The sequence below is a fragment of the Akebia trifoliata genome, chromosome 14, assembly GCF_017979445.1.
Source record: "Akebia trifoliata isolate Shusen 1 chromosome 14, ASM1797944v1, whole genome shotgun sequence".
Classification (NCBI taxonomy): Eukaryota; Viridiplantae; Streptophyta; class Magnoliopsida; order Ranunculales; family Lardizabalaceae; genus Akebia; species Akebia trifoliata.
The window spans coordinates 14,138,521-14,165,592 of NC_141388.1; the positions used below are offsets into that span (position 1 = coordinate 14,138,521).

At 36.5% G+C, this 27,072-nt stretch overlaps 1 protein-coding gene across 5 annotated transcripts; it reads right to left on the reverse strand.

Moving 5' to 3' along the window:
* Nucleotides 1-958: 958 nt before the first annotated feature.
* On the reverse strand, nt 959-20,518 carry LOC147386392 (mitochondrial import inner membrane translocase subunit TIM22-4-like). Of its 5 annotated transcripts, XR_015171687.1 has the most exons (7): nt 20,167-20,345; nt 9,095-9,150; nt 8,433-8,638; nt 8,002-8,192; nt 7,828-7,900; nt 1,258-1,396; nt 959-1,159 (listed from the first exon to the last, which is right to left on the reverse strand). XR_015171687.1 is itself a non-coding variant. In XM_086422078.1 (6 exons), the coding sequence occupies exons 3-6, from the start codon at nt 8,593-8,595 to the stop codon at nt 1,311-1,313; spliced, it is 513 nt and encodes a 170-aa protein (XP_086278204.1). In that variant the 5' UTR covers nt 8,596-8,638; nt 9,095-9,150; nt 20,369-20,468; the 3' UTR covers nt 959-1,310. The 5 variants fall into 5 exon arrangements, 4 of the variants coding, with proteins under 4 accessions (XP_086278204.1, XP_086278202.1, XP_086278203.1 ...); XM_086422078.1 differs by lacking the exon at nt 20,167-20,345 and adding an exon at nt 20,369-20,468 and having other exon boundaries at nt 959-1,396; XM_086422076.1 differs by having other exon boundaries at nt 959-1,396; nt 20,167-20,344.
* Between the last annotated feature and the right edge of the window lie 6,554 nt (nt 20,519-27,072).

Consider the following 27,072-nt stretch of genomic DNA (forward strand, 5'->3'; position numbering starts at 1 on the left):
CCCAAAAACAAATCAAGATCCCAGCTTTGGAATAGAGAAAAAATCGAATTAGGGAGAACCCAATAGACCCTGAAAAGTTTGAAGAACCGAGCCCAAATGATTTAGGAAAAACTGCAATGTAATAAGATGTGGTCTATCAATTCGCCAGACTTATTGCCAAGGAACTAAAAAAATTCGAGTCACAAAACTCCTATGAATCAAAAGGTCAAGTGTAGGGAGTCTATTAACCACTGTTAACCAAGTAAAGAAAGACACCTTGGAAGGGCTTGCCATTTCATAAAATTTGAAATAAGATGGATTGAGGGAGGATGAAAATATCTTTAAGTAGTGTACTTTATACAGTTTTATGGGAGATAAAATGCAAAAGGATTCACATTCATGATCCCAATATTTGGGGCAAGGCATTGATGATTATTGATTATGAAGGTGAGAACAAGGATACACCTGAAGTGACTATGCCGAGTCCAAGGATCTAGAAGGGCATGACATCGATAGAGAGAGAGAGAGAGAGAGAGAGAGAGAGAGTAGGAAAACATATAAAGAATCATACCCTCAATAACCCAAGATAATGTGGAATAAAAAAAAAATATCGAGAACATGTGACCCTGTATCTCCATTAACTGCATTACACAACTATTTGAACCCATAACAGACCCCAAATCAAATTTCATCTGAGGTTGAACCCACTGAGTCCAATAGAAGCAAATGTTTCTATTTTTGACCATTCGTTGAATCCATCACAGGATCTAATACTGCCATCTCACTCCATTTTCTACCATGGCATACCTTCTGCATAGATTCAACCAATAAGGCCACCCATATAAGCACTTGCTTCTACATGACATATAATCCTATAAGCCTCTACCAAAATAACAGAGTAAATAACTGAACTCAGTATGTTACCCATAAAATAGAAGTGTGCCATGGCTACCAAAATTCAATTGTGTGCAGGCCCAAGTAACAATAGCATAAGTTTGCTTCTCTATTATCAAACAAGAAATCAAATTAATAACAAAATCTCTTTCTCCCGGCATTATTTCATGTATAGCTTCTATATGATCTACTAATTATCCGCAGTTTAAACAAAACAATAGGCTCACTAAAGAAGCTACAATGTAGGAATACGGACAACTGATGGGAGGAAAGGTAAGAATAGGACCTAAACAAAACAAAAGGAAAAGTAGCTGGTGAACTAAGAACAGAAACAAAAAAACGAAAATAAATAAATAAATAAATTCTAGTCTAGATGTAATATACCACAGATGGGCAGAGGAATGGATAAAATTTGGAATAAGGGGGAGAAGAATTAGTCAATCATGCCTATCCAAAAACTTTTCAATCAGGACCGAAAACGTTGCGAAACCTGCACAGCCAACGCAAGCTGCTTTTGGACCACCTATAGGAGCACATTCAAGGAGGTGTTAGCATAATTAGCATAATTCTTCAACAGGAAAATGAGAAGACATACAGAGTGAATGGCCAAAAAAGTCAAATGTACTAGCAAGATATGATAATGGCTAGGTGGCACTTCAACCTGCATAAGACGCCTTCTATTGTTTTCGATGGATGATGACTTCAATAAAAAAAATTGAGAAAAGAAATGCCAATACAAAAGTCCACACATGCAATGCCTCATTAATTCTTGAAATTCGAGGTTATTTTTTTGATCGGTAAAAAAGATTGTTTATTAAGAAGCTTAAAGAAGGCCAAAATGGCCTACATATGAAACGACAGAAAACAAGCAGAAACAAAGAGGTTAACAAGATACGAAGCCTTTGAGATGAAGATGAACATAATAAGTCTCACTTGAAAAGCAAAAAAAACCCCCCACAAAAAAAAAAAAAAAAACTCCTTGAATGCTTTGCTCCAATAGGATAAAAACCCAACCATGGTTTGAAGGACCTCATGAAGGGTAGGCTCCTTCCCTTCAAAAACACCCCCATTGTTCGGCTCCATCCAAAACCCGAACAAATGGCAGAAGGGGTTTTATGGACCAAATGATTCTTTTTCTTTGTTCATCTGCCAGCTTTGAAAAGGGATAAAACTGAAGATGGAAACACCACAGAATTGAGAGTCCATTTGTTAACCCTATTATTGATTCCCTTATAGGCTACCATACCTGACACAAGATATGCAATTGTTTCTTTCATTCCAAAGGATCAGAAAACATAGGACAAATTTGTCAAAGAGTGAGTCTTACTCTAAATGCTAAAAGGTAGAGTAATCCATTGCATCCTCAAGTCTTTCACAGAGCTAGAAAGCACCCAAACAATGTTGTAGAAGGAAAAGGAAAATCATATCCTTCAATGCTAATCTATACAGAAACAATATAAAGGGGGGCTCCTCCCCACACCAAATGTTCTCATAAAAGCAACCATATCGCCCAAAGCCCATCTAAATGGATGCATACGAAAGCACGTCGTACCAATTACATACACCTCTCCAAACATTAACAAATAGGTATTTACAACGCTATTACAATCAGACAAGGTTTCTAGTACCAAAACCACTTGGCCCTTCCAACCTTAGAGTGATCACCCTTAATCTTAAAATCCCTGCTCTACCGGCCACTTAAGGTCCTCGAACAACTTTCCACCCAACAAGTGTGATCACTTTGGATCTTTCCTAGATTCTCAACAATTGAAAGAAACAAATTTCTTTCAAAATTTCAGTTATATCAAGATTGATCATAGTGATCAAAGATCACTTTTAACCGCGACTTTTCGTTTCATTGCAAACTGCACGATTAAAATGAAAAAGTAGCCTCTTACAGCTTTTTAGGTATATATATAAACTGTAAAACAAAATAAAACTTAAGCATCTCTCTCTCTCACACAAGTCTCAGTCCCTAACCCCCTCTCCTTTCCTCACATGACTCCTCTCTCTCAGGTGAAAAAGAACCCCAAGGGGAACTTTTATTTTTATTGTTATTTTATTTCAAAATTGGAGGTTCCATAATATGAGAATTCTGCAACCCCACTTTATTTTTTGTTATTGTAATTTAATATTAGATTTGATGATATAATAAGAACACCACTTGATAGGGAAAATTATCCAGCCCTAACCCTATCCGGATTTTCCCAAACTTTTTGAATTTCGCCCTTTGTCAAATTTTCCCTTGCCGACTTATTCTTGAACCTAACTTGGTGACTATGCTTTTCATTAATGCACTACTCCCACACCATGATATGATTCCTCTTCTGCATTACAGAAATCCTTTCAAATATTTTTTATAATCAATGCCAAATCACTTAGGAGCAACAACTCTATCCAAAGGAACGCAGAAGCCCATCATTCTCCTTGAACCTATTAAATTTTGTGCACCTATTAAAAACATCCTTAACCCCACATAAAAGCAAGAACTTTCCCTACTTACCTTTTATTTTATACATTGTACAAATAAGTAGCTCATACATTTCTCCTAGAAGAACATAAATTTGAAGTTGTTGTGATGTAATATCGATACTTCTAGCCCATTCCTCTTGCAAATCCAAGGGATATTATCCCTCAATGCCTCTCCCCTTACAACTTCGTTGTATAGCATCAGTGGATCCTCTTCCAACTTTTCACCAATCCGTGTAAATTTCTATTTGCATCCAATTAACGGCCACCACTACCAAAATCCTTTAGTTAAAAGAGTAACAAATGGAATGATATGTGGGTTGTGGTTTTGTGATATGGATTATTTTCTTTTTCTTTTAATCTAGCCTTCCACTAATACAACTTATTCACCAATACTATAGTGGTCATAATCACATGCAACCTACCTAGCTTGAGAGTTAAGCTGAGGTACCTTATATGCCAAGCCCTAGCATGTTCAATCAAACAACTCAGCCAGTTCCAGCCTTTTCTTATTTTCTTCATTTTTCTACATACGAAAATCCAAGACTTGTCATCCTTAACTGAAGAACATTTACGTAGTAGCCTAACTCATTGCACTAGCACAAACTCAAAGAAGAAGAGATAAAATGTAATTTTAAGAGCTTTCCTACTCGACTCATCAACAAAGATGATAAAATCCTCAACTTTTGTAGGTGAGAACCTCCTAACAAGTTTATAGACGGGAAAACTTCAGGATGTTCACTTGCCAAATCTTTGTGAAGCACGAAGCTAAACTTCCATCATAATTCATGAGAGTAACCTCAAGTGCACAACTACATTGCCAATTTTGCATTGGTATGGGTTAAGAATGTCAAAGTAAACATGGGGAGTTGGAGTCCAACATGTATCTAACATGGGGGTACTTCACCTACTGCAAGGAGTCGATGCAACATAGACGCCAACAAAATAGGTACTCAAGAGAAGCCAACTTTTGGCATTCCCACCTAGAGAAGAAAACTCACTTCTCCACTATGCAGTAGACTTCCTCATGATGAGGCTTAAACTTATACCTAAAGTTAGGTACATCACTGGTCTTAAGTCATAACTACCCTAGTCCAACAATTTCCTTTGCCTCCAAATAATTGTATATAATGATGAACGATTTTTTTAATTTAAGGTCATAATTTTATTATTTAAGGATTAATTGGTAATTTTATAGTTGTAAGTTTAAGAGGTTCAAAGTGGAAGAAACAAGCTAAAGATGGACTTTTGGATGCATTAAAAAGTTAAAGGGATGAAGAAATAATTTTGGAGGACAAGGACCAAAAAAAAGAAAAAAACATAAAAGAGATTTTCTCCCTAATTTGGACGTACCAACTCAAAACGCAACCAATTTCTCTCTCCTACCATATTCTCTCCTCAAATCTTTCTCTCCTCTAATCTCCTAATTTCACCCAATCTCCCATTCTTTATAGTTTATTTTCTCTTATTTAACCTCTTCTCCTCCAAAAAACCCTAATCTCCAACCATTATTATCTTCAAAAATCTCTTGCTTAATATTCATGTTCCGTGAAAAATTCATTTTTTTACCAATTTCTCCCAAATCTCTTCAATTTTTCTCGAATTTGTCAAAAAAATCAATAATCTAGAACGAAAAGTGATTGAAAAGGAAAAGTGAAGAAAAAATCGAGTTATACTCACATCCTCTAACTTTTTTTTTTAATTTTGTTATTTATTTTAGTTGATAAAACCAATGTTAAATTTTAAGATGATCGGCTAAAAGCTTTGTTAAGGTGAGAGAAGGGAAGCCGCAAATTGTATTTAGATTTTTTATTGATAAATTAATGTTTTAATCTTCTTGAATTTATTATTTTATTGTTTGATTTGATTTTCGATCTAACTAATTTACTTATAATTTTTTTTTTATCGATACTTATAAAATTCTTTGATTTGATGTATATTCCGATTACATGAGATGTTTGGAATCCCCTATAGTAAATTAAGGTTTAAAATTGATTAACAACAATAATTGATAAATTCTTTATTTTTATGGACAATCTAAACGGTTCGAATCTCAATTTTAGATTTTCCGATTAAATCGAATCTTTATTTGCATTTAATTGAGCGATAAAATCAATAAAAATAGCTTTTATAAATTGTAGTGAATCTTTAATCCTTAATAATTTTCCCAAATTTAATTTTAGTTTTTTTTTTTTTTAATTTGATTAAATTTAGTTCCAATTTTCAAGTTTTTTTATTTACAGATTTAGGATTTTTAATTTCCCTTTAGATTTCATAATCCATAATTTTGGTCATACTTCAATCCTTGTGGATTGATCTCGGGCCCCCGAGTATTTTATTACTTCGCTACATGTCCTACGCTAGGGATTTTGAATCTGCAATATTTAAGTTGTAGCACCTCCAAAGTCTAACTTGAAAAGTAAGTGACTATCTCATCGATAATCATTACCTGAAAATTGTCATTATTCACTTTTTGTTGATACTCTCTTGGTAAAAAAACAAACCTAAAAAATCCTCTATTCCATCTCCCTAAAACCTTATCTACACAGTACTCTTGGAGATTTTATTTTCAAAACTTTATATGTGCTCCTTTCTCTAACAATTTTTTCATTCGATAGATACATTTCCCTAACAATTTAGAGTGCATATTGTGCCTTTCATCAACTAATTAAGCTTGGTTGATTGCCATATTGACTTGTATACAAGGTGATGCAGGACGATGATGAGAGATAAGAAAATAGAATTTGATTTAGGCAAAATAAAGAATTTAGGGAAATTTGGTTGGGGATTGGGTTAAGGATTTGAGTGACAATAGGAAAAACGTTTCCAATTAAAACATTTTGAAATTACAAGGTTTAGTGTATTTGGATTAAGGGGAGGTTTACAAGGTAAGAAAATGATTAAAGCTTAAGAGAATGGAGAAAGTGTTAAGGGTTGAGATTTGTAAGTTTCAAGAATCAAAAATCAAAAATCAAGAAAGGGATTTCTAGAATCCAAGATTTCAAGAAATCAAGAATTCAATATTTCTTGAAAAAAAAATCAAGAAAACAAAATTTATGGGTTGGGTTTTTGAAATGATTAAAGGTTTCTTGATCTCTCCCAAATAATAATAAATAAATAAATAGAAAAGATGGATTGAAGAAGAGATAGAGGATAAGAAGAAAATTAAAGATAGAAAAAAATGATATTTACCTTGGAATAACCCCAATGATTTTCATAGCATCCACCATGTTGAATGCACCAACATTCAAAGAAAACATAAACTTCTTGTTTATTCTATTCATTTTCCATAAATAAACCCTAATACAATCTATAAATAACCAAGGGTCCTAAACTCCTAAAAAAATTAAAATACTTAAATTTCATAACTTTCTCTCTCCTAAATTTTCAACCTTAATAAAACTTAAATAAAATACATCATAAAGTTACCAAACTGCTCCTAAATATTATCCTAAGCCCATGGGCCAATAAAACATGAAAATAAACCCAAAAAATATAAAAATAAAGTCTTAAAACAACTCAAAACTAACAAAAAAAAAAAAAACTAATCTAAAATAATCTTAATAATAAATCTAGACCTAATTAAGTGAAAACCTAAATAATTATAAATATTTCGTCAGAATCCTTGACTATTGACTTGATTTGTGTTCCGTTACAAGGTTAATCCCAAATCTTTGGGAGAACTTGGGTCAACATTACGTTTCTAAGCATTGCCTTTTTTTATATAATAAGTTGGACTTGAACCAATGACCTCAAAGTTGCATCATAATATGTCAACCAATTGAACTATGGGTCTAAGCCTTTCTAAGCACTACTTGGATTTCCAACTGTTATAAACAAGAACCGCCCAGTCATGCAACTATCACAAGACAAATCAATCTTAAATCATGATTGAATTATGATTAATCTCCATTTTTTATGTATTTCATTAATGATAAAGCCCTTTCTATTTGTTTGCTATTTGCCGTTGATATTTAGGAAGTTATGTAATTAATTTAGGTAAGAATTGTCGATTCAAAGTTCAACAAGTCTTTAAAGAGTTCTATCTCGTATTTTTTGGATGTCTGGATAGAAGTAAGCGAGAAAAAGGATGTTGTCCGGGCCTCCATAAATAAGTCCCTTGTATTAAGTTATTTGAACCCAAAATTTACTAATTACTATGGCTTAGGCTACCTGACTAAATGAGTCTTTCCCCTATTTTCTATGTATACACGCTTAAAATAATAACTAGGGTTGGAGTTTTTTCCTTTTGCGATCCATTCTCCCCCTCTCCACTTGTTTTTCTCTTTGTTTGAATTGTGAACCAACCTAGCAAGAGTCGGGCATGGCCTACATTTTCTTGAATGCATTCATTTCTAATTTTATATTTCCTAGTGTTTTCATACATTTATCCCAGCATCATCATCTCTGCTAAGCTCAGTCTTTTAACATAATGCTTAGCTATTAATTTTTGTTCCTATATAATGATAAAGAGATAAAAGTTACCCTTTGCAGAAAGCATTCCTCCAGTTGCACAACCAGCAACAACCGTATTTGTTGTGTCATGTTTCGCTCGAGCCTGAATCCACAAAGGGGAAAAAAATACTCTTATCAGTTCCAGAGTAAAGCAACCCACTGTGATTAAGAACAAACCAAACACAATTTTGACTTCTTTTATACCTTCTCAACAACACATTCAGCAGCCGAGAAAACCACACCCATCACAGCAAAGGTCTTGGCAGAACTAAAGCTCTTTTTCCCCATCTGCTTCGCCATATAAGTGAACTGTTGCCTTGCACTCATTTCGTCTTGATGCAGAGGACTATCCAATGCCCCCAAAAGAAAACCCATAAACAACCCAAGCCCACCTCCTACAGATTTTACACAATAAAGAAACCTAAACTCAGAAATCATCCAAATACCAAAAATTCAAGATTGTAGAAATTTATAAAATAAACAACCTGAGAAACCAATAAAAAAAGATTTCACAGGGTGAAATATAAGAAAATAAGAACTTTGAAAATCTTGCGAGACATTTGGTGGTCTAAAACAGATAACCAAAAAACACAGTTACACCCAGAAATCGAATCTAAGGATGTGCGTTCTGTTACCTACTATTCCACTAAAGGCACTTCGGACAAAGCAGTTGTTCCAGATTTCTTGACCGCGGATATCATCGACTGTTGGTAGTCTTAACGGCTCTATGTGAGGTTTCTCTGGTTCTTTTGAACTAGAAGGTCCTGTTGTAGATTCGGTTTCTGAGGAGTCCACCATGTTAAACTCGAACTGATACAAGATGAGAGAATCAAACAGCCATCTGAAATCAAATACAAACATCAGCCAATATGTTTAAAGCATAATACACAAACATTAGGTTTATCAAATATGCCATCTGAAATCATCCCTATAAATGAGAAACTTAAGAACAATTATTATCACTTATCAACAAAAACAAAAAAACAAAAAAAAACCGAACAATTATTATTAAAAAAAATTAAAGAAAGAAAGAAATTCCTAGCCCAAAATACAAAGATTTCAAGAATTCAAACAATATTGACTAGTTTGAAAAAAAAAAAATCATCAAAGATACTAGATAAACTAATACAAGAAGATCAAAACCCTAGAAAACCTAAGCAGCTTAAACCATTTCCCGGAAGAAAAAACAGATTACTAGAAAGCTTGCATTTATTTAACTCTGATTATAATAAAAAAAAGAATAAAAATATATACAATTACAAAACATAGAAACTGTAGATACAATTTCTTGTATTACCTCGAGATCTTCAACTTTCGTTTTGGATCTACAACTCCTTGTGCTCCTAGGTGTGCCTGCAACACCACCTCTTCGACACTTTAATCAAAATCTTATATTAATGAGTAGCAATTCGAATTATGAGGAAGAATTACTTACTTTCATCCTTTCCTTCTTCTCCTATTTATAAGATTTCCTTAGTTTATCAAACAAAATATTCCCTCTTTTTTTGGTAACGAATTAACGTGTATCTTATTATGAAATGTGTCTTTATTCATCCCTTATTTCGGGGAGATTTTCCTTCAATCAAGGATAATCCCTCGAATTCCAGATCAAATCATACCTTACCTTATCATGAATCTTGAATCCCTTCGGATTCGATTCTATCGTTAGACCATACCGTGAAATATGGTTCTAAGTCCACTTATCATTCCTATCCCGAGGAGGAAATGCTGTAGATTTTCTAATTCATCGAACTCGGTACCTTAGAGAAAGTCAGTGCATACTGAGTCAGAAGTGGAGCCACATGTCACGATCCCGTGTGTTACAAAAAAAATTCTCCACAATACCCCCTCTCGGGGATTCGGATTGTATCCAAGTTCCCAAGAGACGAATTTGAGCGCTAGTGGGACGTGGCACCGTTTGATCCCATTTAATGCACCGTTTGATTTTTCGATAGCTTGAATGGCGCAATGATGATTCTATTAATTGTTGCTCTAGCCGACACCCAAATTGTGTCATTCACAAAACTCGAGAACGACGCATTTATTTCCCCTGCCACGTGTCTCCTTTTCAATGGTCTTTAGCACATGCACGTTTATACTTGTCGTTTCATTACTTGAGCCCTAGTTATGACGACTCATCATTACCCCACACCTCCAATCAATCTCCCCCATTAATTTCAAATTATTGATCTCAAGGATTTTGCCTATAAATACCTCTTGAACCTTTTTGTTTTTCTTTTACGTTTGCTTCCTCATCTTTCTCTCTAATTTTTCTTGTCATTCAACTTTTTCCTTCTCTTTTCGTCTTCCTTCATCTTTCAAAGCTCTCGCACAGCTCTCCTAGTGTTCTGTTGCAGTTCTTCTTCAAACAGAGGTTAGTACATTTGGGATTTCTAGGTCTTCTCCTCTATGCTTCAGATTTTTTGTATTTCTCTAATGGCTAAGGGGAAGTCTTATGTCCCCCCTTGCCTTCCTATGCATGCGGTTAGGGATGCTTACAATATCCCTGAGGAGGTTGGGACCTCTTACACAAAGGACTCCCCTACCTCACACGATTTCCCCGCTAGAACCATTGTGGTGTACTAGGATCAGTTTAAGGCTGGCTTCCGAGTCCCATTAAGTTGTTTGCTTCAATAAGTTCTTAATTGTTATAGGAGGGCCCTAGGCCAAATGAGCGGTAATTTCTACTGACTCATGCATACTATCGAGCAAATCAACACTCGGTTAGATAAGGGTGAGAAGATCAAATTGCTAGATATCCAACCTCACTTCCCCCTGAGGAGATGCCCCGGTCAAAAAGGGTACTTCTATCTGACTAAGAAGAGGGGGAAGGCTCCCTTGTTTGCCTTCCCTTGTTTGTTCTCCCCAACTCGGATAAGGATTGGTTCCTGTACCCGATCCACTTTACCGACGATTAGGAACATGCGGTTGGGGAGGAGGATCCTCCTTTGTCTTTCAACGAATTTAATTTGGCTGGTAAGTCTTCCGACCTTATGCTTGAATAATTTATTCTTTTCTGTTTTTATTTCTAATGACCGAGCTTTTTACTTTTTTCTTCAAACCCAGGCAAAGACAAGAGGGTCCTAGACTCAGCAATTATCGCCTATCTGATCGAGCCCTCTACGACAGGGTAACGGAGTTCTTAACTCCTGAGGGAGATAACGAAGAAGTCACTCAATCTTTCCCCGACCAATTCAACGTTTGAGGGACGAAGAAGACGACTTGGGAGATATAGCCATTCTCCGCACCAAACGTCCCCCTACTGTCAACTCTGATTCCCAGGCTAAGGTTTAGGAACTACCAGGGTCGAGGTCTCCCCCCCACCCCACCCACCTTCTACTATCGCTCCCTCTGATTCTTTGGGACCTTCCAAGAAAAACCAGAAGACGAGTGCTTCTTCCTAGCTCGGTTCCCATGGAACTGTCTACTATTGAGGGAAAGAAATCAAATCCCCGTCCCTCATCTCCAACCCCGACTCCTACTGAAGGGTCGAGTTTTAGGTGGGTGAAAACTTTGGGAACCCCCTGGTCGGTCACCCCCAAGATCAATGACCTTGTTGTCACTGAACAGCATTATGCGCTCAACAGTGCCCAAGTGGCATGGGTGGTGATGGAGGCGGCTTGCCTCCTAAGGGACCTGATTATGACCAGTTATGGTTTCTCCAACAACCCTTCGGGGTTTTTCAATGACGTCTTCCGTGCATTGGTGGTGGTGAGTTTCTTGTCACAGTGTTCCCTTCTTTTTAATTTTTTTTGAATTTTAACCTATTGTTTCTTGTTTCTTGGTAGGTCCAACACGAGTTGACCAGACTTGGTCAATCTCGAGACCACATCATCATGGAGGGGCGCAAAGCTGAGGCAATTGACTTGAAGTTGCTCAAAGAAAGGGGCCTCTGCACTCAGCTCAAGAAGGCCAAAAAGGAACTGGAAGAGGACAAGTCCAAGCTTCTGAGTTTAAAACTTCAGGCGGAAGAGGAATTCAAAAAAACTTGGACTCTTAAGGGCTGAGAGGGACTGGGCTCACGCTTAGTTGGCTGGGACCGCCAAGGAAGAGGAGAAGGAGAGGGCTCTGGCTGCCCATGTCACCTTCGTCCAATCGGAAATAAACGCCTCAAAAACGAGGTGGAAAAAGGCCTTCAATAAGTAAAAGTTAGACTGGAGAGGACCAAGAAGACCTTGGTTGAAAGGGTTCCACCTCCCTCTGTCACAACTTCTACTTCCATGGTCAACCTGGACGATTCCTTCTGAGACTGTTGTTCTTGGGATCTTTGCTGTGTCAACTAGCGGGTCTCCTCATCCCGAGCTACCGACTAATGCAGCTAGCCAAGACCTTCCTGAAGTTTAACTTTCTTTCCTTTTTGTAATTTTCCCTTTTTTCCGCCCTTTTATAATGATTTTTTTAATGAAGTAATATTTTCTTCTAACTCATGTCTGAATTTACTCTTAGGTTTCCTTTTCTCTTATTTGTGCTTGAGCTTCCAAATATCCCGAAGTAGACTCTTTACGTTATATCACTCTTTCAGGCTTACGGCCTTAAATTTTTTGTTCAGAATTTCTTCTGATCCCAAACTTGACTCCCTACCGAGTTAGGACTTCTCAGGTGCTGACCCCATACGATCGAACTTAGTTCCCATCACGAACCAAGTACCCTACTGGATCTGATCCCCAATAGCCAGGCTTGACTCCCTATCGAGTTAAGATTTTACAAGTGCCAACCCCATACAGTCGAACTTGGTTCCCATCACAAGCCAAGTACCCTGCTGGATCTGACCCCAACAACCAAGCTTGACTCCCTATCAAGTGAAAACTTTATAGGTGCCAACCTCATACGGTCGAACTTGTGTATATGTAAAAACCTTAATCATGAAAGAAGTTTACTTTATTAAAATAGATACCGACTCAAAAAGGTCAATTTCTTTATAAAGCCTGCAATTTAATTTACTTGTAATACTTCTTTGGGTTGTAAGCATTCCAATAAGACTCAATCATTTCTCTCGTTCTTGTTCTAAGGTGGTAAGCTCTAGCTTTCCCGAGTTTGTGCACGATGTAGGGTCCCTCCCAATTAACTCCGAGCTTCCCATTATTTTGCTCCTGTGTGTTTAGGAATACCCTACGCAATACCATATCCCTTGGCTTAAATGATCTGCATCGAATTTTCCGATCATAAGGCCTCTTCAAATACTGTTGATATCGCCCGAGTCTCTCTAAGACCCTGTCTCTGGTTTCATCCAGCCAGTCCAAATTCCAAGCAATCATTTCTTCATTTTCTTGTTTCTATTATCTGGGTTCAAGTGGTCGAAATTTGTATTTCAGTTGGGGTATGACAACTTCCGTTCCATAAGCCAGAAAAAAGGGAGAGTACCCAATTCCTCTTCGTGGGGTAGTTCGATACCCCCATTGGATACCGTGAATTTTGTTTACCCATCTGCACTTGTGTTCATTTAATTTCTTCTTTAAATTGTCGATGATGGTTTTGTTTGACGCCTCGGCCTATCTGTTTCCCTATGGGTACCTTGGTGTAGATTGCAAAGATTGTATTCCATATGTTTTGCAGTAGCTACCGACTTTGTTCCCCTTGAATTGTGTTCTGTTGTCTAAGACGAGTGCGTACGGGATTCCAAACCTGGTTATGACGTGCTCCTAAAGGAATTTAATCACCTTTTCTTCCCTAATCCGAACCAATTGTATGGCCTCAATCCACTTTGTGAAGTAATCCGTTGCTGCTAAGATAAACATTCTTCCTCTTAGCCCCTGACGCAAAGGTCCCACGACATCCATTCCCCAAATTGCAAATGGCCATGGATTCACCATGGGGTACAGGTCTCCCACTTGGTTGTCAAGCTACCTTAACATGTTTTTGACACTGAACGCAGTTTCTCACATACTTCTTGCAATATTCACGCATCCGTGGCCAATAATAACCTTGTGTAATCACCTATTTTCCACAAATCGTCCCCTAAAGTGATTGTCGCAGATGCCTTCGTGTATCTCTGCCATGACGACTTCTGCTTCTTCTGTCCTTAGGCACTTTAGATGCGGCCCACTGTAAGATATCTGGTACAGTTCTCCTCTAACCATGACATACTTGATAGATTTTCGTAACAAGTTTTGAGCCTCTCTACAATCTCGATGGAGCCTTCCCTTTTGTAAATATTCGATGTAATCATCCATCCAACTCGAACTTGGATCGATTTGCATGCATTCTTCAACTCGTTCTCCTATGCTCGGCCTCTACTGATATTCAAATGGGATTTCTCGGGACTCTGTATCTCTTAGCATGGGTGCAATGTAGACTAACGAATCATTGTGCCTATTATCCTCCTGTGTATTCTAATTTCATGAAAAGTAGCTACCTCAGCTTTTACAAGGGTTAAGTAACTAGCCATTCTCCCATCCTTTTCCTGGTACCCCCCATTGTTTTGGTTTGCCACTAATTGTGAGTTGATTAATAGTTGCATCTTCTATATTCCGAGCTCCTTTGCCATCCTTATCCCTACTAATACTACTTCATAGTACCTTCGTTATTTGAAGCTCTGAATCCAAATTTCACAATTTTCTCAAACCTGTCATTACTCGGTGTTACAACCACTATCCCGATCCCTGAACCATTTTGGTATGCAAATCAACAAACATTTTCCATCCGGCTTCAACTCCCTAAATGTCTTCTCTTTCAAATACTTCTTAATCGACAACCTCTTCTTCCATCCAGTTCGGATCGTTTGCAGGGAAATCAACTAGGAAATCTGCCATTACTTGCCCCTTTTAAGCAGTTCTGTTCTCATATGCTAGGTCATATTCTCCGAGCATTACTGCCCACTTCACCATTAGCCTTAATTTGTCAACTTTCTACAACATCTCCCTAAGTGAGTAGTCTATGACCACTTTAATTTGATGTGATTGGAAATATAGTCGAAGCTTCTACACAAAATATATTAGGGCCAACTCGATTTTCTCAGTTCAGGTGTACCTGACCTCGAACCTACCCAACATTTTGTTGAGGAAGTAAACCAAGTATTCTTCTGAGATCTAGGCGCAATGAGACCAAACTCACTGAGATAGGTGTGGCTGCGTGATAAATTCCCAATTCTTTTCCAAGTTTGGGTGTACTCAGTACTGGAGGTTTTCCCAAATATCATTTCAAATTTTGAAATGCTATCTCACAATCCTCGCTCCACTCGAATCTCTTCCCCTTCCTAAGAAGGTTGAACAATGGTCAACATTTGTTTGAAACCCGAGAAATGAACCTGTTCAGGGCGGCAATTTTTCCTGTGAGTTTTTGTATTTGCTTCACGATTGACGGACTCAACATATCCAAGAGGGCTCAAATTTGATCTAAATTGGCTTCAATACCTCTCTGTGTAATCATATACCTCAGAAACTTCCTTGGAGACACCCCAAAAGTACATATCTTCGGATTCAACCTCATCCCGAACTATTTGAGTTGCCCGAGAACAATCTTGACGTCTTGCTAGTGATTCCCCGCCTTTTTACTTGTTACTATCGTGTCATCAATGTATACCTCCATGATCCGACCTATTAGATCTTCAACCATCTCAATTACCAGCATTTGGTAGGTTGCTCCCGCATTCTTCATTCCGAACAGCATGACTCGGTAGCAAAACAATCCTTGTTCTGTGATAAAAGTCGTACTCATCTGATCTTCTGGACTTAACGGTATCTGATTGTATCCAGAATATCCATCCATAAAGGATAGCCTTTCGTGTCCTGAAGAAGCGTCAACCAATCAATCAATTCTCGAGAGTGGAAGATTGTCTTTAGGACAAGTTTTGTTCAAATTTGTGAAGTCAATGCATACTCTGACCTGTTCGCCCTTTTTCGGAACTGCTACTATATTCGCAATCCATTCTGGGTACCTTCTCTGATAAATCCAAGTCTCAGCAACTTTCCAATCTTTTCATTCACGCTATGTCGAAAGTGTGTAGCCAGTTGCTTCAGCTTCTATCTAATTGGTTAGACTGTTGAATCAACATTGAGCTTGTGGCATGCTATCTAAGGATCTATGCTTGACATGTCCTCAAAGACCATGTGAATACGTCCTTGTTGGCTTGCAAAAAGAGGATCAAGTGTTCTCGATCTTCCTTTAGCAATAGCTTGCCGATGAACGTAGTATGCTCTCCATTTGTTCCGAGATCTATTTCTTCTCTTTTCTACCGCTGCCACCTTGTTTGATGTTGGCTCATGTTGTAATTGCTATAATCGAGCATCCTGAGACCTTTCTTTTCTTTTTCTGACTACGAGTTCCGATGGGCTACTTCCGATCTTTAATGATGTCACGAAACACCTTTGTATCGTCTCCCGATCTCCTCGAATTTCCATAGGCCTCTCTGCTTGGAAATCTTATCACCTGATGATATGTGGAAGGGACAGCTTTGAGGCTGTGGATTCATCTTCTCCCAAGTATAACATTGTAAGTGGATTCAGTATATACTAAATGAATCTGGTCATGACGACCTCTGGTCCTGCTGTAACTAACAAGGTAATTTCCCCTACTAGAGTAGTTGGTGATCCGTTAAACCCGAAGATGGTAATCTGTGGAGGGTCTAACACTGCTGCTACCCCCATCTTTTCTACCACTAAAAGAAAAAGGATGTCTACCGTACTCCCTGCGTTTACCAGAATTCTTCAAAGGCCTACATTCCCGACCGGGAGAGTAATGACCAATGCATTGAAATGAGGTGATACAACTCTAATGTCCTCCTGCGTGAAAACGATAGCTTTGTCTCCCCAGATTGACTCGGGCACCCGAGCTGTGTTAACCCCCACGCTTACCTGGTTTACGCTGGTCTCATACCTAACTTTTCTTATCATGTTCCGAGTTGAATTCCCAACGTTCTTCTCAGATCTGAATTCTCCTGCAATTGTATGGACTACCATCTGTTCCTCCCGAGGTTGTTGGTTCTCCACTCTTGGAGGAGGAGGGAGTAGGCGTCGGACTTCTCGTTGCCGACTCTTCTTTCCTTAATTACTGCCATGTACCTCCTTAATTTACCTTCTTCTATCATGTCCTGGATGATGTGCTGAAGTTGATAGCAGTAATCTGTGGGATGATCTTTTACTCTATGATACTCGTAGTAAGGCTTCTCTAGCTTGCCTCGATACTCCTGTGGAGGTGGTATGTAATTTGGATCGTTCTGAATATGCTTGAGGATCTCTAACAGACTTTCATTTAAAGAAGTATACACCCGTCTTGTCTTCCATGATGTCCTAGCCCTTGAATCTCGGCTTCTCTTTTGCCCTTGCTTTTTAGTCAGAACTTCATTTAGCTTTGGTTCTGGATCAACCGTGTTAACAATGATGGTCTTCGCTGCTTGGCTATGTACCTTCATTAACTCCTCTACTAGTATGTATTTCTCCACCTTTACATAAAAGCCCTCCAACCTCATGAGCCCCAATTTTATCAATGATTCATGGGGTTACGACGGTCATGAATGCCATACAGACCGACCTCTCGTCTGGTTCTTGGACGGTCAAGAGTTTCGTATTGAATCAGGTCGTGAATGCCCGAATAGTTTCTCTGTGCTCTTGTCTTAGATGAAAAAGAACATTTACCCCAACTTTCGCTTCTTATTATGTATGTGTTGCCCCTTGCCTCAGAGTGGATGGGAAAAGTTTGCACATTAATGCAACATCTCTGTGATAGAATACCCTCTAGTCCTTGTAATGGAGTACGTGTTCCAACGAGTCTGTGGTACCGTCAAATGTTTCGAACTTCGAAAGATGAAATACCCTCAGTGGTTTGGCTGCCATTATTGCTTCTGAGAACAGGGTTCCTCGAGGCTCTCGAATTATATTCCAAACTATCCTACCAACATTTCCTTCTCGAGTATTCTCATCGTCTCTTCGTCGTAGCAAATCTTCTACTTCTTCTCTGGTCATATGTTCTCAGGCAATGAAATTTCCGTCGACAACTGCGACCTTTCTTAATCCTAAGTTTGTTCTAGGTTTACTCGTTCAGATCCATCCGTTTGAGGTATTCTCCCTTTGATATCTCGATCTCCAGTTGCTTCCGTCCCTTCTGCTCCTTGCTGACGTAGCCCTTTATTCTCCCTCCTAAGGGCTCTTATTTCCACATCTTGCTTCTCCAATCATGCTCTCATTTCCGCCCTCATTTGCATGAGCAATTGTTGCATAGCTTGAATATGATCTTAGGGAGCAACCTCACCTTGAGGTGTTCATTTTTATTTCCTTCTCGCCTTGTTCTTACCATGATGGTTGTTTCTCCTTGTTTGGTTTCCACGGACGATGCCAAATTATAGATACAATTTCTTGCACTACCTTGACATTTTCAACTTTCGCTTTGGATCTGTAACTCCTTGTGCTCTTAGGTGTGCCTGCAACACAACATCTCCAACACCCTAGTCAAAATACTATATTAATAAGTCACAATTCTAATTATGAGAACGAATTACTTACTTTCATCCTTTCCTTCTTCCCCTATTTATAAGATTGTCTTCGTTTATCGAACAGAATATTCCTTCCTTTTTTGATAACAAATTAATGTGTATCTTATTATGAAATGTGTCTTTATTCATCCCTTATTTCGAGAAGATTTTCCTTCAATCAAGGATAATCCCTCAAATTCCGGATCAAATCATACCTTACCTTATCTTGAATCCATAATCCCTTGGGATTCGATTCTATCATTAGCCCATACCGTGAAATATGGTTCCGAGTTGACTTATCATTCATAACCCAAGGCGGAAATGTTGCAGATTTTCTAATTCATCAGACTCCGTAGCTTTGAGAAAGTCGATCCATACTGAGTCAGAAGTGCTGCCACATGTCACGATCTCGTGCGTTACAAAAAATATCCTCCACAAAAACCCTAGAGATATAAAACCCCTGCAACTAAGAAAATCTTAAACCAACGTGATACGAACCCACGTTGATCGAATCACAAAAATAATAAAAGCTGAAGAAAGATCAGAAATTGATCTCGTTCGAGGGAGATCGAACCTCCTAAGCCACCAATTCGAGTTGGTGAATCTCCAATCCAATTAAGGACTAAATATCTTTTCTCTCCATATTTTCATTAAGATCAAAATGAATTTAAATACAAGAGAAAATAAAACTACCCATTTTCCCACTCTTAAACTAACTACTCTAAACTACCCACTCATACTCATTCAAAGAACTACCCCATAACAAAGCCACGTACTCTCAACCTCCCACTCACAAATGGTTATGATCCCATACAATAAAAGCACCATAAACTACTCTACTCACATTTCTCCCATATAAGCACATAAGATTTCACCCTCCTTGAAAAACAACCTTGTCCTCAAGGTTGGAACCTCCTGGATCCCAATTGATATTTGAATCAATTACAACATTCTTAACCCGCACCTTCCACATTACTTATCTTTTGGCGATTTGCTTGTAATTAATGATGGATTTCAATCCATTTGAATGAAACATAAATTTCGATGATTGGTCAAGGGTAATCGAAGTTTCTCACGATCTTCAATTCCATCCAAGCACCCATTTGCAAGCTAATCCACACCAAGAAATATGTAGGTTTTCTTTTTTTGGAGCATTTCTTCTTTTCTTTGGAGAAATGATTCAATTAGGTGATGAGATTCCCTCAAAGCATCCCGCATTGACTGGAAAATTTTCTTTAAGTTATCACGCATTGACTGAATTACTTCTATGAACGTTTCATTTGATTCTGTAATCTCCATAATGTAAATCGACAACATGCAATAAAATGATGATTGAAAAAATGTGATTGGTATGACGATCGACACAAAGTAATCCAAGGATCGTCGGGCTCTAAGACCAATTGATACGAACCTACTTTGATCGAATCACAAAAATAATAAAAGATGAAGAAAGATCAGAAATTGATCTCGTTCGAAGGAGATCGGACCTCCTAAGCCACCAATTCGAGATGGTGAATGTCCAATCCAATTAAGGACTAACTATCTTTTCTCTCCATATTTTCATTAAGACTAAAATGAATTTAAATACAAGAAAAAATAAAACTACACATTTTCCCACTCTTAAACTAACTACTCTAAACTACCCATTCATACTCATTCAAAGAACTACCCCATAACACACCCATGTACTCTCAACCTCCCACTCACAAAGGGTTATGATCCTATACAATAGAAGCACCCTAAACTACCCTATTCACCTTTCTCCCATATAAGCACATAACACAACGCAACAACAACTTCTCTACTCTTATATTTCTTAGAAAGAACATGAACTAAAACCATTTTAACATTCAGAAATATCGAGCAAACGAGGACTCAAAAAGAAGAGAAATAGAGCAAGAAAATGTGAGGGAAATATTAAAAATAGAACGACTAGAGAGTGTTCTCAGAGAAGAGATGACCGAAACCTGAAGATTCAACCAAACAAACAGATTAAAGAGATTTTTCCATCTTTTCGTTTCCATGGAATTACAGACGTCAAAAAAAAAAGATGAAATCAACAGGGTTTTGCTCATAAATGGAGTTTCAGAGAAATGCGTTTCGCGTTGGGCACTTGGCACGGCAGTACAGATTCATATGTAAACAAGATAGATACAGAGAAAGAGGTACCTGTATTGTGCCGCACTTCTTTCACTTCTTCTCTCTGCTTTTTTTTTAATCGTTTTTTTCTTCTCTGTCCGAATGAGTATAGTTGCTTATGAAATGCCCTTGACCTTGGTCTCCTCTAGAAGATTTTGTCATTTAGAGAAAAACCCCATGTTTTGATAACTGCTTGAGATACACCTGCATTTTTAAACTGATGACACTCCCCTTGACCACAGTCTTCAATGAAGGACTTCTTTTTAAATATTAATGATTTTATGACGCTCCTCTCTGACATATGCCCCCATCATAGAACCGTAGATCATTTGCCTTAGGATACTCATAGTCAGAAATCTTTTTCTTGTGTATCCCGATGCAAATGATCTACAATTCTATGATGGGGCCATAGGGGGGTGTATGGGTGTCATATTATCACGACTCATAATTTAATTCATTGGATGTTTCGATATTGTTTCGACTTTTTAAAAAAGATTGAAACACCAAATCAAAAAAAAAAAAAAAAAGATTTTAAACTCATTGTTAAAATTATTCTTCTCATAGTCAAACTAAGACCAATGTTGTCAATGAATACCAATCGAATCGGATACAAGTGTATACAAATTCAAATTCGAAATTAAAGGCATCTGAATTCGAATATATGAAATTTTAATCGAATTCGAAATCGATAAGTTTATCAGATATTCGAAAATACCTTATCCGTTCGATAAACAAAATAACCACAATACCCACATCTTCATCAAATACCCATGTCTTTAATCTTGCAATTAAAATCCCCAACTTTTTTCTCTCAAAATCAGTCATCTTCAATCTAATTCATCTTTCAAACTTCAATGAAAGATAAAACATTAAGGGAAATAAAATAAAAAAAAATATGGGATTTGAGATTAAAAACATTAGTTGAGGGTGATGGATTTTACAAAAAGAAATCAATGGTTATTTGGTGAAGGTTGCACACATAAGAGAAAAAAAACATATACATTATGTGGTCGTCGTCGCCTGAATTGATATGCTTGAAGATGGTAGATTTTTTTAAGTAAAATAGGAGGTTTATGACTCATGGATTGAATATCAAAGAAAGAGAAAAAGAGAGAGCTTTATGGCTTAACATTGAAGATTAGAAAGAAAGGGAGAGGCTATTTACTTGGAAAGATAAATAATCGATCGTCGTTCGTCGAAGAAGATGATCTGAGTCCTGATTCAAAACACACCCTAAACCGCGAAGAGGAGAATAAAGACTATAGAGTTGGGGTTCAAGAGATGAAACATTGAAAGATTTCTTTTTTTTATCAAATATAATGTAAAATAAATATATTAATTTTATTAAGAAATCGGATCGAATGCATCAATGTCTGAATCCGTATCTGAAAATATTTTCGAATGTGGAAATAATTTTTGAATTTGAATCCGAATTTTTTTGGATAATATTCAATGTTTCAAATACAAATTGGGATTCAGATTTTGATTATCCATTGACATGCCTAACTGATACATCAATATACTCTTGATTTTAAAAGCAGATAACTCGTCTAACCTCATCCCCAACTATGATTTCAAAACTCATTTTGACGAGACCAAGTTGTCTCGGATGAGTCAACTTGTCTCGAACGATTCACATAGACAAACTTACCCAATTTACCTTCTAAAAAAAATTATTGAGATCAATTGCCCTTGTCATCTCAATTCGGACAAGTTTTAAAACCATATCTAATCGAAATCTAGCTAATGACCTACTATGATAAGGGGTATCAATGGGTATCTAGATGGCCAATTACACGATGCATTTAGAATCGATGAATTGATTGTGTCTATCAGAATGACCAAATCATTTTTTAGTTATGTTCTATATAGCGTTCTTAGGGACTTGTTAAGACTTAGGGCTTCGTCAAGTACCTGAAGGATATCCTTTGATTAAACAAATATTGAATTTGTTTTATTTAATAATGTTTTTTTTTTTTTTTTGCATGGCAAATGAAGAATAATCCAGAATTAAATTGGGAAGAATATAGATCTTCTTGCTTAAGTTATAACTTATTTAATGATGATAAGTATAAATATTATCAGGATTTTATGGAGCGTACATTTTAGTCGCAGCGGAGACCTAAACCTTGAGTCGTGTTACGTTGAGTCGATCGTCGGAGATCGAAAATTCAAATACCCGTTATGTCAACGCTTTTAGAGTAGTCATTGTTTCCACGCCTTAAACCCTAGGATCTTTTGATAGAAACCCAAAAAACTGCCTTCTTAGAGAGAAAAAAATTATTGAGACAATCTGATATTCTGTAGTGTGTGTTTCACGTCCCTATTTCTTATCTATTTATATAAATAAATATAAGAAATAAGATTGCAGTCTCCTAGTACAATAGGGACTTAATCGTATTAGGACTCTGACTCCAAAAGAAGTCATAATACGTGATAATCATAAGTTGGGTCCACATGGATGTCCAAAATAACCAACATCTCCCACTCGTCTATGGTGGGACTCAACAATCATATCCTCATCTCAAGTTATATATGTATTTTATTCATACAAGAGAATAAGGTGTGCGACCAATGGGAGTTTGACTTCCGGAGAGAGCATTATGTCAAGTTTCTATATAATTGACAAAACACATCTCATCTCATATAACTCACATATGCCCCAGACTTATTTGACCACATCGGATTGAGCATTTTCTAAACCCTCGCAAGCCTAAGCTCAGAATAATGTTCAACTCTGTACACAATGCACGAGCTTTCTTTCTAAAAGAAAATAATTTGTAAATCTATACATTTCGTTGAATATACAATAGTATAAAAAAAACTTTTTAAAAGTAGAAATATCAGTGCCGGCATAAGTTCTAGTCATTGTGTATAATCTATTAATAGAATGTGATGCCAAATAATCTTCCTCAAGTCCTCATGTTGCTTAGTATTGATTAAGTTTCTTTCTCGATCATGTTCCATTAGACCTTATCAATCCTAGTCATAGGTGACAATGCTAGAGTCAATAAACATTGACATCTACTTTACAACATAGTCATAAGTCACTAAGGGCACAATAATTATCTAATTATTCAAAACACTTACATAGTAAAGAAACATTGAATCATTCACTTACTCATATTGGTAATAATAAAGTTCAAAAATAAATAGCACATGTAATATGACTTACATGTTATGGTGGAGCTCCTCAAGAATTTGTCAACCTCGACACCGTACGAATCTAAGTCTGGTTGCATTGTGAGCACCTAACCTGAACTTCCAAATCCAATTACTTACCAAAGCTCCTGATTAAAGTTCACATTCGGTTTCTTCAAGTTTTATGATTCTATTAGTCTATAAATCATAATTGATTCCTATGAATCTTATCTTGACAATATTCGATGTGACAATACTCGCAATCATTACGCCTTATAAATTGGTTCAACCCTTAAGGTTTAATTGTCTAAATAATACCTTCCTACTCACAATCTATGCGTCAAGGCAGTCATTATGTGAGTAAATGACCTTAACCTAATGACAAAAATCAAGTCTATGTTCAAAAACATAATTAAATGTGTGGACATAAGATAATTAAAAATATATAATATAATGATGATTTAATAAAATGAAAGGAATATATATATATATATATATATATATATATATATATATATATATAGAAACATCTGATAGTTATAATAAAACAAGAAGTCTATTACAATCACAAATCAACACCTACAAAGTCCCAAACTCCTAATATGAGTATGACAAATGTCTCGGGGAATAGGTTTAGTTAGAGGATCTACTACCATCAGACCTGAAGAAATATATGATAAGACTACTTCATTATGTGCAACCATGTCTCGAATGTAATGGTAACGAATGTCAATGTGCTTCGATTTTTCATGGTATTTAGGATCATTTGCATATGCTAGTACTATCATATTATTACAATGCAAAGATGCAGGATGTAAGGCACTATGCACTATACTGAGTCAAATAAGGAACTTTTTCAACCACAGCTTCTTGAACCATAGCACTACATATAACACATTATGATTCCATCGTAAATAATGTAACACAAGATTGTTTTTTGCTAGACCAAGAAACAACACCACCTCCAAACAATAATGCATAACTTGATGTATATCTACGTTCATCTAGATCACTAGCCCAATCCGCATCATTATAGTCCTATAATCACAAATCTACTCTCTGGTAAAAAAGTGTATAATCTGCAGTCCCACGCAAGTATCAAAAAATTCTCTTTACTACCTTCCAATAAGCAGTTCCCAGATTTCTTTGATAACGACTAACTAATCCTACTGCAAAATAGATATTTGGTCAAGTACACATCATAACATACATCAGACTTCCAATTGGATTTGCATATGGCACTTGTGCCATCTTTTCATTCTCTGCATCTGTCATAGGGTAAAGTCCAAGATATAAGGAATGCCCCTTTTGGACTAGAGTGTCTTTGGGTTTACAATTTTGCATATGAAAACGTTCAAGCACTCTTTTAATGTAAGTCTATTGAGACAAACAAAGAATTCTGTAAGAGCGATCACGCGTGATCTTAATTCCAAGTATAAAATTTGCTTCACCTATATTCTTCATTTCAAAATTTGAAGATAACTACTTTTGAGTAGCGACAATCAACTCCATATCATTAACAGTCAATAAAATGTCATCAACATGCAAAGAAAATATTAAAAACCTAATTCTACTCCGTTTAACTTACATACAATGGTTCTCTTCCATCATCGTAAATCCATTTATAGTAATGGTTCGATGAAATCAAAAGTACCATTACCTGGATGTTTACTTCAAACCATAAATTGACTTTTTAAACTTGCAGACTTTGCACCCATGTCCTTCTATTTTGAAACATACAGGTTGATCTATATAGATCTTCTTGTCCAAATCTCCATTGAGAAATACTGTATTAATGTCCATCTAAAAGAGTTCTAAGTTTAAATGTACGACAATGACTAAAATGAGACGAACGAATGTAAGTCTCACTACTGGTGAAAAAGTCTCATCATAGTCAATACCCTCTATTTGGGTATATTTTTTCACAACCAGACAAGCTTTATACTTATCAATAGTTTCATCAACCTTTCGCTTGATTTTTAGAATCTATTTGTTTCCAATAGTCTTATGTCTAGGTGGAAGATTAACAACTTCCCAAACTTGGTTCTTCATCATAGAATTAATTTCATTTTGTATAGCAGTCATTCATTCTTTAGAAACAAAAGATGACAATGTCTCTCAGGAATTCCTAGGTTCATCATCATCAAGTAAAATAGACATGAATGATTTCCCTTCAATCTCAAATCGATGATGGGGTATTGTTCCACGTTTACTCATACATAGCTCAAGATCATCATCAGTAACATCTAGTGGTACACTCACACTGATTGGTACACTCCTACTATCCTCGACGATCATCGAATTATTAAAATGTTTAGTTACCCTACCTTCGTCGAGAATAGGTAGAGGTTCATTTTCTGATTCTGGATTTGGTTCTATCAACTCATAGAACTCATGTGATGTCTAAGTTTTTTTCTACTTGAGAAATCATTCTCAATGAAATCCACATCTCGCAACTCAATCTCTACCATTTCACCATTGTCTCATTCATAAATAAACACAAAACCCTTAAAATGCTTAGAATATCTTATAAACATGCATTTCTTAGCTCTCATGTCTAACTTCTCAATCTAATAGGAAGGAATATAAATAAAATCAGATGATTCCCATAGACATAGATAACCCAGATCGAGTTTATACCTGTCTATAACTCACAAATGGTGGATGTAACAGATTTAGAGGGTACTTTATTGAAGATGTAGGCTATAGTCAAAAGAACATCTCCCCAAAAAAATAAGAAGGTTTGCTTACGCCATCATCGATATCACCATGTTTAAAAGGGTTATGTTCCTTTTTTCTGTTACGTCATTTTGTTGTGGAATAGAAAAAATTGTTAATTGCATACGAATGTCTTTTTCTTCACATAACCTTTTCATAGTGTCTAATAAATATTCACATTTTAGATTAGTTCTAAGAGTCTTAATTTTTCTCTTCAACTGATTTTCAACTTCCAACATAAATTTCTTAAAGTAATATGATGTTTCAGATTTATATGAAATCAAATAAATATGTCGAAATTGCGAATAATCATCAATAAATGTGATGAAATAGGTCGCTCCATAATGTGCCCTCATATTAAGTGGTCCGCAAATGTTAGAATGGACTAACTCTAAAGGAATTGACGCATGTACCGCCTTTCCAAATGGTTTCCTACTCTACTTTCTAGTTAGACAATGTTCACAAACCGGAAGATCAACTTTTGAAAGTGGACTCAATAATCCATCTTTCGTTACTCTTTTCATCCTATCTTGTCCAATATGACCTAATCTAGCATGCAATTTCAAAAAATCATAAACAATATTATTGAAAATCAAATAAGGATCAAGATTTAAATTATTAAAATTAACATCTAATTTAAACAAACCATTTGAAATAAAAACGTATCCATAAACAATTGAATCCAAATAAATGCTAACTGTTTCTAATGAAAAATAGAAATCAAAATCAAAATCTAATAATAATATAACTGAGAGCAAATTACGTCGAACTCTAGGCGCATAAAGAACATTGTAAAGTAACAATGTGCATCCTATGCGCATTCATAGTTGGTACATTCCCACTCCCACTATGTCTTCGCTAGAATTGTTTCCCAT

Coding starts and splice junctions, on each gene's coding strand:
- LOC147386392 (XM_086422076.1), bottom strand. CDS start 20,274: ATGAGCAAAACCCTGTTGATTTCATCTTTTTTTTTTGACGTCTGTAAT. Junction 9,151..20,166: donor TTGTTTGGTTGAATCTTCAG/GTTTCGGTCATC, acceptor GTGGTGTTGCAG/GCACACCTAGGAGCACAAGG. Junction 1,397..7,827: donor AGGAATGCTTTCTGCAAAGG/GTAACTTTTATC, acceptor GTGCTCCTATAG/GTGGTCCAAAAGCAGCTTGC.